Below are 14,944 nucleotides of genomic sequence, written 5' to 3'. Positions count from 1 at the left end.
CGCGACCTCAACCGTCAGCTAGGGACTCCTTCCCACTGGTTACCTGTGGATTCCTGCAAAAAAAAAGGACAAAAGGGCGCCCTAGCGGCCGTTTGCACTCCGACGCTCAAGTCAGCCAGCAAGAAACACCAAAACTGTGCACCTCCATATCTGAGCACCGCGTATGGCACTCCGAAGGTGGTAAAAAGAACTGTGTATTGTGTGTATATTCTCGTTCTGGCAAACAATCTTTCCCTAGTCCCTTGTGCGTAACCTCAAGGCTCGAGCAAGCAACTAGAGTGTGTCTGGAAAATTTGCCTAAAGTTCGAACCCCGTTCCCAACATTCCCAGCGCTATTTAAACTACCTAAGCATTTAAAGCGCCTTAAAGCGCCTTTAATCACAAATGTAACGCACTCAATCAACGTGTCTAATTAGAAAAAGTAGCGCATTTAAGACGTTGAAACGCTTGGGAGCCATTATAGTAACTGAATGCTCGAAACGGAAACTGTATTGAGTGACTTTAATTACCTGGTACCTGACTAAAGGGTGTTTCTATTCTGACCTGGCTGTCGTACACGTGGAGGACCTCACGACGCCATGACCCATCTGGGGACGTTTCTACGTGCGAGCCCTCCTGCCTGGGAGTGCTACTGCGCAAGGGGTGACTTTTTGGGTGCCAACTCATGCCCCCAATCATCTAGTCACTTACTTTGAGAGCGTATCTGCCTTCCTCTCGTACCCTGCACCCGGCTACCCTGGGCGTGACCTTCCTCTTGAGTCGTATCTGTCCCAAAGGCATCTCTGGGGCGGCAGGGGTACTTCACGAGTCAGGCTGCCCTACACTGGTGCTATCACTATGGCTTTGAAGCCACATTTTCCTTCTCTTTATCACTGCCCCGGATTATCGGGACCTGAGGCCTTCCCACGGCGTCGCTCCCTCCATGGTCTTTCCTACCCATGGGTATCGGGGAACCACACTGTGATTGCCTTGCCTTAGTAATGTTTGATCTGGCGACGCCCTGGTTGGGGGACGCCTTCACCTAGGCGACGCCTTCTCCCTTGGCGACGCCTTTTCTTGACGACGTTGGCACTTAGCGTCTCTTCACCTAGGCAACGCCTTGCGTTGACTTTGACCCCTGGTGTTGACTTTGACCTTGACTTAGTCAACGCCCGGGTACGGGACGGTACAACGGTTATTCAAATAACAGCATTCGTAAATCAAGCGCTTTAATTTACAAGTGCGGTTATACAAATAACCGCATTCGTAAATCAAGTGCTTTGATTTACAAATGCGGCTATACAAATAACCGCATTCGTAAATCAAAATAATTTCAAAAATGCAACTGCGTTTTTTACGAAAGCGGGTAGTGCAAAAGCCGCACTAAATAAAGCATATCCTTTTCTTCTTTTTACACTAGTGTCACCTGGGCATGATCAGTGTACACGTGGCAGGATCAACGGCTAAGACTCGTTGTCGCTTGCGCTTCTTCGTATACGTTAAACCCCTCAAACCCCTACGCTCCTTCACTGTTTCATTACTTTTCTTATAATTTCTCAAGCATTCCTTGCTCTCAAACGCTCTTTCTTCTTCATCAACCACTGCGACCCTTCGAAACCTAATTGCTCAAAGGTATGTTCTCTACTTTATGATCACCCTTGCTTTATGATTACGATACTCTTAACATGTTATAACTGTTCTGGGACTGTTTATGTCTTTTTCACTTTATGATTTATGCTCTTTGTTTTCGCGTCTCTTTGCTTTTTGAATTTCTGAAACGCTCAAACTCTCCTTTCTGAACTCTACCTTTTTCTCTCTTTTTTCCTTCTCCTCCCCTTAGCTTTTCTCCTTAAGATGGCTCGAACGAAAACCACTCTTGATCCTGCTGGTTGACTTAGCGCAAGAGCGTTGCCTCGTCACAGTCTTCCTCACCAGCTTGTCACCACGTGCCCTCCAAGTCCACACAGCAGATAGCCTCTCTGAGAACCTGAAAAACACACAGTGGCGCCTCTGCGGCCGGTGGCGCTCCGACGCTCAAGTCAGTGACAAGAACACCCAAGAAACTAAGAGAAAATATGCTCTGTAGGACCGTACTAAAGGCACACAACCCTAGCAGAATGAGTCGTATGAAAAACTTACCTCTGCAAATTCTGTTAAGGTTACCTTTATAGCTAGGTTTCTTCTCTCTCCAGGCCGTTATGCTTTTGGATGCGTGGCTCGCATCCAGCCCTGCACGTGTCGCCATCTGGGCTGGGATGGCAGGTAGCACCCAGCCCTACACGTGTCATCATCTGAGCTAGGATAACTGGAGCGTCACTTCTTTATTTCTCCTAGCCCTACACGTGTCATCATCTGGGTTGGAGTAACTGAGAGCATCAAACCCTACACGTGTCGTCATCTGGGCTGGGGCAACTTGAACGTCACTTCTGCGTAGTAGCCAGTCACGCGGCTAAGTCCTCAACTCAAGGAGCAACCTAGCACGTAATGCGCTATGAAACACCACCTGACAAGGCGAGTATCGGATGCAAAAAAGTGCATCGTCTCTGTGATATCGCTCGTCGCAAGTGGCACCCTCCTTATTGCTACGCCATGCATGCTCTAGCTGGGGAAACCTTGCCACCAACGAATGTCCACTCTGGGAATCCTGTCGCTAATGAGCAAGGTGTTCCCCCCAACCCCCTCGGCCTCATGCCCCATGCTGGTGCAACAATCGTCTTACTGAACTTACACGCTTGAAATTACCCTTCTGAGCTTTCAACAGCTTTAACTAAGTTTACTGGGAGATCCGACGATGTGCTCCTTGTGGCGGCGTGTAAACCACCCGATCTCCTAGCATTCTCCGGCGATCTCTGATCATCTGATCTCCTAGCACTCTCATACGGCGACTGTGACGTAACTCTGGTGACCGCCGGTTACGCACACCAGAGATCGGAGAACGCCAATTCACCGATCGGCGACTATGCCCACTGCTGAACCATTCATCTTTTCTAGCCTACGTGTTCCACTGAGCACGCCCCACCCGAGCACGTGCAAGACATGTCATCAAACCCGATGACCTGGTCGGTACAAAAGCCCCCCAATCTTGAGTTGCGACTTGCTCAGCGAGGAGACTAAAGAGTTTAAATCCGGCGGCTTATGTGGCTTTGCGCGTTGGCGCTAAAACTGTTCACTGACTTGACATTTCACCAACTCCTTCGATCGTTCGACACGTGGACCCATCAACGACCATTTTCCCTTGTCGTTTATGCTTCCTGCAACGTTCGAAACCCTTAAACCCTTCGCGCTATTCACTGTTTCATTATCTTTCTTCATCTTCAAGCATTCTGAACGCTCTCTCTGCGAACTACGAAACCTACGTCTCCCTCAATCTTCAACTCCTTCCAACACTCATCCGATCATCAAAAGGTAACTCTTTTACTCCTTCCACTAATATTTGTTGCATTTTAATCGGTTTGCATCATCCATTAACTGCCTGAAGCATACGCTGTGGGTTGTTTTTTCTTTTTCTCGTAACTTAAGGGTTCGTTCCTGATAACGTCAACCCCAGTGAATTCTCACTCGTTCTATCTTCTTCGTCTTCAATCGAGTCATTCTCTCGCTATCCTCATCTCCTCCCTTTCCTTTCCTTTGCAGTTCCTGCGATGGCTCAGACAAAGGCCACCGCTAATCCTCCTTCCTCATCGCGAAACCCTCCTCCCAAAACTCGTAGGGTTACCACTGGGACGAACCCTCCACCAACACGCAACCCCCCACGAGCCTCTGGTGCTCCTTCCACACAGGCTGAGAGGCCTGCTTCTTCTCGCGCCAATCTTACCATAGCAACTCCACCACAAACCGGGGGAGTCTCCCTTCCTTCGCAAGATTACAAAAAGCTCTATCCTTGGGCCTCCCCGATTCTACTGAAGGAAACCTCATCGATAAATACTGAGGTGGGGGTGCTTCGACTGAGGAAAGGGGATCGATCTGACCTTTCATTTCACAAGGAGCATGATAACAAAGTGACAGTGCTGCCTTGCCTCCCTAGAGAACCAATCTGTGCGGACGATAAGGGGAACAATGGCGAGTTGTTTTGCTTCATCTACGCTACGCTGTTCAAGAAAGTGAAACTCAGGTTTCCTTTCTCTCGCTTCGAGAGGGAGCTGTTGATCGAGCTCAACATCGCCGCTGCCCAGCTCCATCCCAACAACTGGGCATTCGTGAGGGCGTTCCAAATCCTCTGCGCGCACCTGGGGCTACTGGTTTCGGTTGATGTTTTCCTCTTCCTATTTGAGGCAAAGAATCCCGGAGATCGCCCCTGGGTCAGCTTGAATGGGATTGTTGGGAGGTCAATCCTCTCTATCTTCCAGCAATCCTACAAAGATTGGAAGGGGAAATTCGTCAAGGTGTGCCAGAACGATCAAGATCCTTCGTTGCTTGACGGCTTCCCCTTGTATTGGGTGAACAATGGGAACAAGGATCCCAAGGACAACTTCAGGAGACCACGAAGCCCTAACAACATGGGGGAGTTGGACAAAGACCTTTGTATCTTCTGGAAGAGCGTGGCTTCTGCCAACATCACCCTTCCCACTGCTCAGATAATCTCCTTTTAATTCCTTGAGGGCCAACTCGACATGTACATAGGTTAGCCCCTTTCCCAACACCAAGGCTCTCACTTCGCATTAAAACTGACTTAGCATTTTCTCATTCCTACTTTGATGTTGCTGTTCCACTTCGCATATGGTTTCAAAATCCTTCATGCATTATTACCTGTCAATTCTCTGTGCTAGTTGATAACTGTTGGCACCCTTTGCAGATACAATGCTGGGACAAGATAGGATGGCTGTGCTACGCGCCATAGCCAGGTCCCATAGGCTCGCGGCGGGCTCTCAAACGATCCTGAATTCTATTGTGGAGATCGCCGTCGCCCAGGGCCAACCCCCGCCAGCTGGTCCACCCGCTGCTGCCGCTCTTCCAGCCCCCCAACGCAAAAAACTACCTCTTAAGAAGGCCAAAAGGAAAGCCCCCAAGGTAATATCTGACGAAGAGGCGGATGAAAGCACTGAGGACGGGCTAATCTGCAAAAGGCAAAGGGTGGCGGTGACCGAGCCCCCAGCAATTGAGAGTGCCGCTCCAAACTTCATCGAGAACCCCCCAGCGCCTCCACACCATTCGAGTCCGCTGGGGATGTTTTCGTTTCAAACGCTTCAGTTGCTGAGGCCGCTCCTGAGCAACTTGCTGACACACAAGCCTCCTCACAAGCCGCCGAGAAGCTGCCTGCCTCACCACCACGCCTCGAAGCTCCCTCCGCCGTCCAACCTTGCGAGGGTGGTGGTGAACACCAACCTTCCTCGAAGCTTTGAAGTCCTTCACCGTGCACCTAAGTGCCATGGTTGACGATTGTCTTCCCCAAATCGTCGGCGAAGGGCTCAAAGACTCCTTGGAGAAGTTTGAGCTCGACAATCGGATCAACCAGGAGGTGGCGAGCACCGTGAAAGCTGAAGCCGAAAAGACCAAGTGCGATATGATGATGCAAGGCTTGGAGTTTTCGCGAGTTGAAAACGCCCTCAAGGACAAGCTCCAGAGCGTGCAGCAAGATAACATAGAGCTGCGCAAGAACCTTCATGACAAACTCCAAGACGCTGTCGAGCTGGAGAGCAAGATCGTCCCTCTGAGGGAGAAAATTGCCGCGCTGGAAGAGGCAAAGAAGACTGACGCTCAGAAGATGGTCAACCTAGAGAAGAGGTCAATCGATAGAGAGACCCTTATGGGAAAGGTTGAGCAAGATCGGGATAAGGCCTCCCAACAACTCAGTGAAACTGTTGCTGAGCTAGCTCGAGTTCGCGAGGAGAACAGCGGGCTCAAGAAGAAGGCCGACGAGCTCGAGCTTGAAGTCACCCAGGTTCGTGAAGAGAACAGTGGGTTCAAGACGAAGATCGACGAGCTTCAGCTTGAGGCTGCCCAGGTTCTAACTTCCGGCTTTGGCGTTGCTTTGGAGCAGTTTGCTTGCAAATATCCTGACCTCGATCTTTCTGAGTTCTCAGTGTACAACGAGGTGGTGGATGGCAAGATCGTGCCCCCGATTGACTTATCTCCTTGAAAACTCTTATGCTTTACCTTGGTCTGTAACAATTTTCATTTTGTTCGAACTGTTCGATGCTCGTGTGCACATATATACATATCTATATATATATATATATATATAATCTTCTAATTTTTCTGATGTGCAATCAACTGGTTTAACTGGATGGTTCTTTCTTAACTTAACGTACTTTGCACCAACCGGTACTTAACCTTTCTCGACCCAACGTACTTTGCGCCAACCGGTACTTAACTTTCTGCAAACCATTTAGCACCTGGAACTTCTCTTGCCCGACCCACCAAGGGCCAAAGGCGTCTCTACATCGTCGCTCAGAACTTCGCAGACGCGGCCTCCGCTGTGCGGTTCTCTTTCTGTTCCAATCTCAAACCATGGGCTTCTGGCGACGTCATCTTCCCTTTAACTGAAAGCGTCCCTTGCGGGACCACCTTCTAATTTCATCTTTGCTCACCTGGGAGGAGAGCCATCTTTCGAATTGCTCTTTGCCTCTATCTGCTGTGGGGTTAACTAACATAACTGGCGAAACTTACTCAACTGCATGAACTCAGCAATACTTGAACTTAACCCTTCACATACTGCTTTTAACTCGAGCAAATTGTTAACCTTATAACAAACTTAGTGAACTGTTAACTCAAAGTAAATTTGAGCAGCTATCAACTCTTCGGCGATGGCATTCAATAAAACTTGTGAACTTAAGGTAACAAACCTTAACATAAAATCACTTGCTAGGCAGCAGGTTTTAACTCAAACTAGTATTAAAACACAGTTTACCTGATCTGCCAAGTGAAGTGTGATGGATATCCACTAGGAGAGGATTTTATTAATGAAGGAAGAGGATTTTCACCTACACATTTGAAGTTCTTCCTTCTAGTCTTCTCACAAATTAAAAGAAGTCAAAGAGAAGATCAAGCCTAAAGATAAAGAAGTCTACAAACTCTCAAATAATAGGCTTCATATTAAATATCTCTCTTTATAGTTTCTTTTAAATTGTAAATAATATAGAATAATGTTTAGAAAGGTGCTTAGAGGGAAACATGAGACACCTCTTTTGTAAAAGCATCTTTAGGCTTTAGTTTAGCAAATTCTAGAAGCTTGGGGAGTGAGCTTAGTAAGGGGGGTGTGATCTTAGGAGTTTTTTGGGTAGCTTAGGGAATAAGCTCTGTAAATGACCAGCCCTTACTCCTATAAAAGGAGGGCTTAGGTCCTTCACAATTCAGATTGGAATTTTATAGTAGAGAGACTATACTCAATTTTGGAGAGAATTTGTGAGTTTTGAGTCTTCCTCTTCTTTGCCTTATCTTGTGAGCTATGGTGAGCTTCAAGTGGTGGCACTCCATCACTTATCTTGGTTCAAGGTTCCAAGTGGCGTGAATGGCTTCTTCCAATTCTCAAAATCCAGCAAGCATCTTATTCTATAAGTGTTCTTCTTCCCTTTTCTTCAATTTTCCATTCGGTAGTTTTGATTCCTAGAGTTTACTTCTTTTTCTACCGTTTATTTTGTGTTTCCAGCAATGTGTTCTTAATTCTTTTTTGGTTCAGTAGCTATCATTTAAATTTTGTCCAGTTTTAATTCTTGTTTTTCTTTCCTTTTGTTTTGATTCAATTTGACAATACATGGACTTCAATATGAGTCTTGGTTGGTGCTTAGTTTTGGTGAGTTCTTGAATTTAGAACATTGATCCAATTCTAAAGTAGAGTGCCTTTTAAATCCAGCTCAAGTTGTTCCTAAGAATGTCAAGAATCACGTGTTCTTGTAGTTACATTCACATCATGAGGTGAGATATTCTTCATCGCCTGGAACTCTTCTGATCCGGCACTCGTCGCACAACGCCTTCACTATCTCAACCTTCACGCCATAGGGTTCAGGCGATGTTACCTTTCTTCTTTGCATAACTTGATCATTGTTCCCTCATTTGGGGGTAAAGGCGCCTTTCGGATCCTTCTCTACCTCCCTGATTTTTAGAACAATGATCTGGATAGTGAGGTGTTCTCTTCGAACCTACCTCAGTTATCCTTTATCTTCATCCACCCTTCACACCGCACCTGAGCTCGTTCAAGACGAGAAGGTTTTATCTATCTTCACACCGCCCGCAAGCGCATAAGCTTTGTCTGGTCTTACTGGGTCAATATTGATGTTTCACTTAAAGGGGAAAAAGGCGTTTTCCATCGACCTTCCCTTCCCGCCGTTTAAGGTCACGAACACCCCTGACTTTTCAGTTTTATCTTGCCTGAACTCACTCTGAGGTGAGAAGGACTTTCTCTGGTGCCTCAACTTGCCCAGGGTGTACATCTCCTCCCCCTGGATGCACTGAGGACTTTTAATCTTGCCTCAATCTGCTTATGCAAAGAGGTCTTTCAATCTGTTCTTGCCTTCATTCGCTCAAAGGCGAGGAGGACTTCTTCTTTTTCCTCAAAATGCACGAGGGCGTTGAGGGCTTTTTACACTACTGGTGCCTCCGATCGCCGAAAGACGATGAGGTCTTTAAAACTTTTAACTGTTGTCACCGATCGCCGAAAAACGACGGGGACTTTAAAACCTTTAACTATGAAGCATGCAATATAACTTTACTGCTACCTTAGATCACGTACAAGTGATAAGGTCTTTTTTCTAAAAACTTCAAAACAATAAGCATGCGAACTTAGAAGCTTTAAACTGTAAAAAACTCTTCTTTATTAGGTGGCCTCATTAAAAACCCTCCTTAGGGAAAAAAGAGTGCCCCCTTGAAATTGTTTTAACAGAAACTATTCAAATCTCTTCATGTTCGTCTTTACTTACAAGGCTTTAACTGTAATACAATTTGAGATGTGTGGCGTTCCAAGTGCGAGGAATCGCCCCTCCTTCTAACGTCTCCAAGCGGTAGGCACCGTTCCCGAGCACCTCGGTTATTCTGAACGGTCCCGTCCACTTAGGCGATAACTTGTTCTGCATCTCGTACTGATGGGCCTTCCTCATCACCAGATCGCCATTTCTAAACTGTCTTGACATTACCTTAGAGTTATACCTTCGCTCAATCTTTCTCTTTACTGCTTCAGCCTTCACTCTCGCCTCCTCCCTGACCTCATCCAGCAAATCCAGATTCATTCTTCTTTCTTCGTTCGAGTCTTCCGCCACAAAGTTCTGAAATCTCGGCGAGCTTTCTTGGATTTCGACTGGAATCATCGCATCACATCCATAAACCAAACTAAACGGGGTCTCGTGGGTTCCTGACTGCTCAGTGGTATGGTACGCCCAACTAACTTTGAAAAACAAACAGCATGCAAACTTAACAACTGGGAAACTTCGATAAACTTCGAAACCTTCTTTATTGGGTGGTCTCATTAAAAACCCTTCTCAGGGAAAAAAGAGTGCCCCCTTGAAATTTTTTTTAAACTGATACATCTTGAACTGTTGGAGTTTATTGCTACTTTCAATGCCTTAACTGTAGTAAAACTTGAGGTGGGTGGCGTTCCAAGTGCGAGGGATCGCCCCTCCCTCCAGCGTCTCTAAGCGGTAGGCGCCATTCCCGAGTGCTTCGGTTATTCTGAATGGACCTGTCCACTTGGGTGACAATTTGTTTTCCATCACGTACTGATGGGCCTTCCTCATCACTAGGTCTCCATCTCTGAACTGCCTCGGCTTTATCTTGGAGTTGTATTTGCGCTTGACCCTTCTCTTTACTGCCTCGGCCTTCACCCGCGCTTCCTCCCTGACCTCATCCAGCAAGTCCAAGTTCATCCTCCTTTCTTCGTTTGAGTCTTCTGACACGAAGTTCAGAAATCTCGGTGAGCTCTCTTGGATTCAACCGGAATCATCGCGTCGCACCCGTACACCAAGCTAAATGGGGTTTCGTGGGTTCTCGATTGCTCAGTAGTATGGTATGCCCACACTATGCGGGGAACCTCCTCAGCCCAAGACCCCTTGGCCTTTTCCAACCTCCTCTTCAATCCTCTGAGCAGAACCCGATTAACGGACTCTACTTGCCCATTCGTTTGCGGGTGTTCCACGGAAGCAAACACCTGTTGTGTCCCGATGTCCTCGCACAACTTCTTCAACAGGTGGCTTGCGAACTGGGTCCCATTGTCTGATATTAGACGCTTGGGCACGCCAAAACGACACACAATATTCTTCCATACGAAACTTTGGATTTTGTGCGTGGTGATCTGGGCTACTGACTCTGCTTCAATCCATTTCGTGAAGTATTCGATTGCCACAACCAAATACTTCAACCAAATACTTCATATGAGAAGAGGGTGTGTAAATCCGAACCTGTAGAGCTCGCCGTCGATAAGGGTAAACTTGCTGGAGCTCTTTTTTATTTTTCTGGCCTCTGTTGAGTCAACTGGAAGCACGCCATCCGCTAAATAGCGTTGGTATGGCGTTATCCACGTGTCTGGCTCGTGGACAGCGCAAACTTGCATCGATCTCACCTCTTCTGCTGGGCGTGCTCTGACCCTCGGCGCCCTCACAGTTTCCTGCGTTAGGGATCTATGACTTCTCGCCGTTCTTTCCATCGATCTGCAAACATGAAGAACCTGGTGGTCTGCCACGAATGCTCAAGGCGCCTTCAAGGTTTCTTGAATGATAGTCCTCTGTCTGCCCCCTTGCCCGAACTGGCGAGCTTGGCTAGCAAGTCAGCTCGGGCATTCTACTCTCTCGGCACGTGCACCACTTCAAACAAAGCGAAAGATCTCCTTAGCTCTTGCACGTACTCCAAGTAGGCTGCCATCTGCGGGTCCTTGGCTTGGAACTCGCCAGTCACTTGTCCAGTGACCAACAACGAATCGCTATGGCCATCAGCACCTTCGCCCCCATTTCCTTTGCCAACAGGATTCCGGCGATCGAAGCCTCATACTCTGCTTGATTGTTGCTTGCTTTGAAAGCAAACCTCAATGATTGCTCTATCAACACTCCGTTGGGCCCTCCCAAAATGACCCCAGCCCCACTGCCCAGCTGGTTGGACGACTCATCAACCGAGAGTACCCAACGAAAGTCATCTTCGGCGTTCTGCGCTATTTCAGAGGACAACTCGACCACAAAATCGACGAAGACTTGCCCCTTGATCGATCCCCGGGGTTCATATTTGATGTCGAATTCCGACAGCTCGACCACCCACTTCACCATCCTTCCGGCCACATCGGGTTTCTTCAGAACCTTCTGGAATGGCAAATCAGTCATCACCAACACCTCTGGAAGTAATGGCGCAGTCTCCTCGCCGAGAATACAATCGCTAATGCTGCCTTTTCTAGGGCCTGGTACCTCACCTCTGGGCCTTGCAGCACCTTGCTAACGAAATACATGGGCCTTTGGATTTGATCTTGATCCTGGACGAGCACTGCGCTGATTGCCCTCTCAGTTATGGCGAAGTACAGCCTGAGCGGTGTTGCGGCTTGGGGCTTGCATAGAACTGGCGGGCTCGCCAAATATTCCTTGAGCTTTGCGAAGGCCTCCTCACACTCCTTCGTCCAGACAAACCTGTTGTTCCTTTTCAAACACTGGAAGTATGGGTGGCCCTTCTTCCCGCTTGCCAACACGAATCGAGATAGGGCGGCCATCCGCCCCGTGAGTTGCTGCACCTCCTTTACAGTGGCGGGGCTCTTCATTGCCAAAATGGCGGCAGACTTCTCGGGGTTAGCCTCGATTCCCCTCTCCGACAGGAGAAACCCCAGAAATTTCCCTGCTTCTACACCAAAAACACACTTTTCAGGATTTAGTTTCAGCTTGTACCTGGCTATCGTGATGAACAACTCTTCCAAGTCAGCGACATGCTTGTCTTTCTCCAGGGACGTCACGACCATGTCGTCGACGTATGCCTATACATTCCTTCCGAGCATAGGTACGAGCACCTTGTCCATCAGCCTTTGGTACAAGCCCCTGCATTCTTCAACCCGAAGGGCATTACCCTGTAGCAATAGCATGACCTTTCCGTCATGAAGGCGGTCTTCTCCTCATCCATGCGGTGCATTTTGATTTGGTTGTACCCCGAGAAAGCATCTAGAAAACTGAGCAGCTTGCACCCCGATGCACTGTCCACCAGGGCGTCTATGCTTGGCAAAGGATAAGAATCCTTTGAGCAGGCCTTGTTCAGGTCTGTGAAGTCGACACACATCCGCCATTTTCCGCTACTCTTCTTAACCAGAACAACATTGGCGAGCCATTCTGGATATTGGATCTCCCTGATGTGGCCCACTGCAAGGAGTTTTTGTGTCTCTTCTTTGATCGCTTGTCTCTTCTCCTCATTGAACTTTCTTCTTCTTTGGCGGATGGGCCTGACTTGGGGGTCCATTGCTAAGCGGTGGCACAAGAAATCGGGGTCGATTCCCGGCATATCTGAAGCAGCCCACGCAAACGCATCCAAATGTCTACTTATCACCTTGGGAATTTGGTCTTGCGTCTCACTATCCAAGGTTCTTCCCAACTTAAACACCTTGCCGCTGATCTCCTTTTCGAGCCATTCCTCTACTGGCTGAGGTTTCCTTTCGCTGGCGATCAGCGCCCTCGCGATACCGGTTTCTCTTGCGGTCTCCGAGCAGTTTCTTTCTCCCTCCAAGCTCTTGGATCTCGCCTCTACATCCTCCATCGGCACATCGCCCTCGATGACCACCTCTACCGCCGTATGCGAAACCCGCCGGGATTCCTGCGCCGGCTCCGCACCAGGGGGACACGTTGTGGTTACGTGGCACACAGACCTCTTGTTCTTGAGGCTGTTTTCGTAACACTTCTTCGCCTCCTTCGGGTTGGAGCGAATAGTGATGATCAGACCCTCCATAGACGGCAGTTTGACCTTCATGTGCCTTGTCGAAGGCACAACTCCTGTTCTGTTGAGCGTTGGCCTTCCCAACAGTATGTTGTACGCTGACAGGGCGTTTACGACAAGATACCTGATCTTCTCCGTTCGTGAAACCAAACCATCAGTGAAGTTCGTCCTCAACTCAATATACCCCCTCACCTCCACTTGGTCTCCGGCGAAACTGTACAAGCAGCCCCCATATGGCCTTAGTTGATCTGGGGACAATTGTAACTTTTCAAAAGTCGGCCCAAACATCACATCTGCTGAGCTTCCTTGGTCGACCAGGACCCGGTGGACAGTCCTTCCCGCCGTGACAAGCGAGATCACAATAGGGTCGTTGTCGTGAGGCACAACGTCCCTAAGGTCCCCCTTGGTAAACGTGATGTCCACGTCGGGTGAGTGATCCTCAAAAACCTCCACTAACATCATTGACCTCGCGTACTTCTTGCGTTGCGACGCAGTGCAACCCCCGCCGGAGAATCCACCAGCTATGGTGTGGATCTCACTGTGAATGGGCACCTCGTGCTGCTGTCCTTCGTTGCTCGCTGGTTGGGAACCCGCTGATTGGCCCGCTTGCTTTTCCAGCAAGTAATCTTTCAGGAATCCGCACTTAACCAACTCGGCGAGTTGGTATCCCAAAGCCAAACACGAGTTGATGGAGTGGCCAAAGCTCTTGTGGAACTCGCACCACGTGTTTGGTTTAGGACCCAAAACCTTCTCTTTCGTCTTCTCAGGCACTTTGAGCCTGGCAACGATATTCGGGATGGCGATCAAATCAGCCAACCCCATCACGAACTCATACCTTGGTGGGCGGTTAGTCTCTCTGGGTCGCCCTGGCCCCTTCCCCTTCCCGTTACTCTTCTTGGGATCATAAGGATGATGCATCCTCTGGTCCCTCTTCCCCGCCGCTGCCTCCATTACTCTTTGCGGCTGGTCCCTCGTCTGGGCGCGCGGTGGTTTGGCTGGGGCCACGTTTCCCCTTTTCTCGGAGACTTCACTCTCGGCGGCGATGTGGGCCACAGCACGTCGCCGGATTTCGGCAAACGTGGCGGGGTGACTCCTAATAAGTGACTCACTAAAAGGCCCAGGTAACACACCCTTTTTGAAGGCGTGCACAAATATCTCTTCGTCCTTACCTGGCAAGCGGACTATCTGGGCCCCAAATCTATTCAGGAAATCCTTAAGGGACTCCCCCTGGTACTGTCTCACGTCAAACAAGTCGTAAGACACCAATGGTGGTTCCTTGTTCACTATATATTGCTTAACAAACATCTTGGAAAACTGTTGAAAAATGGTAATGTGGCCAGTAGGTATACTGACGAACCAGTCCAACGCTGTTCCACTAAGGGTGCTCATGAACACCTTATAATAAACCGCGTTAGACCCCCCAGAGAGCATCATTTGAGTATGAAACGCCGTGAGATGGGCCTCGGGGTGCTCTTTCCCAGTGAAAGACGCTTTCACCGCCACAGTGTTAGCCGGGACCACCGAGTCCATGATCTCCTGGGAAAATGGCATGGGGAAGCTGCGCGGTGGGGATGGGGGTGCAGATCTGTCCCCGACCGCACGCTCCTCCCGCTCCTGCAGGGCTTTGCACAGCTCTTCGTTAACCCTGTTGAGCTCCTCATTCCTGGCTTGCGAGGCCACCAGCGCCTCATGCATCCTTTCCTGTTCAGAGCGCGATGCAGCCACGTTCTCTTGCAGCGTCCTCATCATGTCCATCACTTCTGTCATGGACACAGCATCTTCGTTTGTTGACGGCGCGACTGAACTTGACCGTGTCGTCCTCATCTTTTCTCAGCAAACTCAACAACTCAAAGAAACCCCAAACAAACGGTGAAAACTCCAGGAATCGACTGCGATAGCGAGCAGTCGAACAGAAAATACCAAAACCACCACAAACACGAACTATGGTTGGGAATCACCTTTTATACGGCCCCACGGTGGGCGCCAGATGATCCTGCCGGTTGACTTAGCGCAAGAGCGTTGCCTCGTCACGATCTTCCTCACCAGCTTGACACCACGTGCCCCCCAAGTCCACACCAAAGATAGCCTCTCTGAGAACCTGAAAAACACAAAGGGGCGCCTCTGCGGCCGGTGGCGCTCCGACGCTCAAGTCAGT

At 49.0% G+C, this 14,944-nt stretch overlaps 2 protein-coding genes across 2 annotated transcripts; one reads left to right on the top strand and one right to left on the bottom strand.

Moving 5' to 3' along the window:
- Positions 1–5,344: 5,344 nt before the first annotated feature.
- On the top strand, positions 5,345–6,055 carry LOC137816513 (uncharacterized). Its single transcript, XM_068619683.1, has one exon. It carries the CDS (start codon positions 5,345–5,347, stop codon positions 6,053–6,055), a length of 711 nt encoding a protein of 236 aa, XP_068475784.1.
- Positions 6,056–11,209: 5,154 nt separating this feature from the next.
- LOC137816505 (uncharacterized) lies at positions 11,210–14,556 on the bottom strand. The gene is made up of 2 exons (XM_068619670.1): positions 12,406–14,556; positions 11,210–11,680 (listed from the first exon to the last, which is right to left on the bottom strand). Exons 1-2 carry the CDS (start codon positions 14,554–14,556, stop codon positions 11,210–11,212), a joined length of 2,622 nt encoding a protein of 873 aa, XP_068475771.1.
- Between the last annotated feature and the right edge of the window lie 388 nt (positions 14,557–14,944).

This window comes from Phaseolus vulgaris, chromosome 10 (genome assembly GCF_000499845.2).
Source record: "Phaseolus vulgaris cultivar G19833 chromosome 10, P. vulgaris v2.0, whole genome shotgun sequence".
NCBI classification, from domain to species: domain Eukaryota; kingdom Viridiplantae; phylum Streptophyta; class Magnoliopsida; order Fabales; family Fabaceae; genus Phaseolus; species Phaseolus vulgaris.
This window is presented reverse-complemented; position numbering and strand designations above follow the sequence as displayed.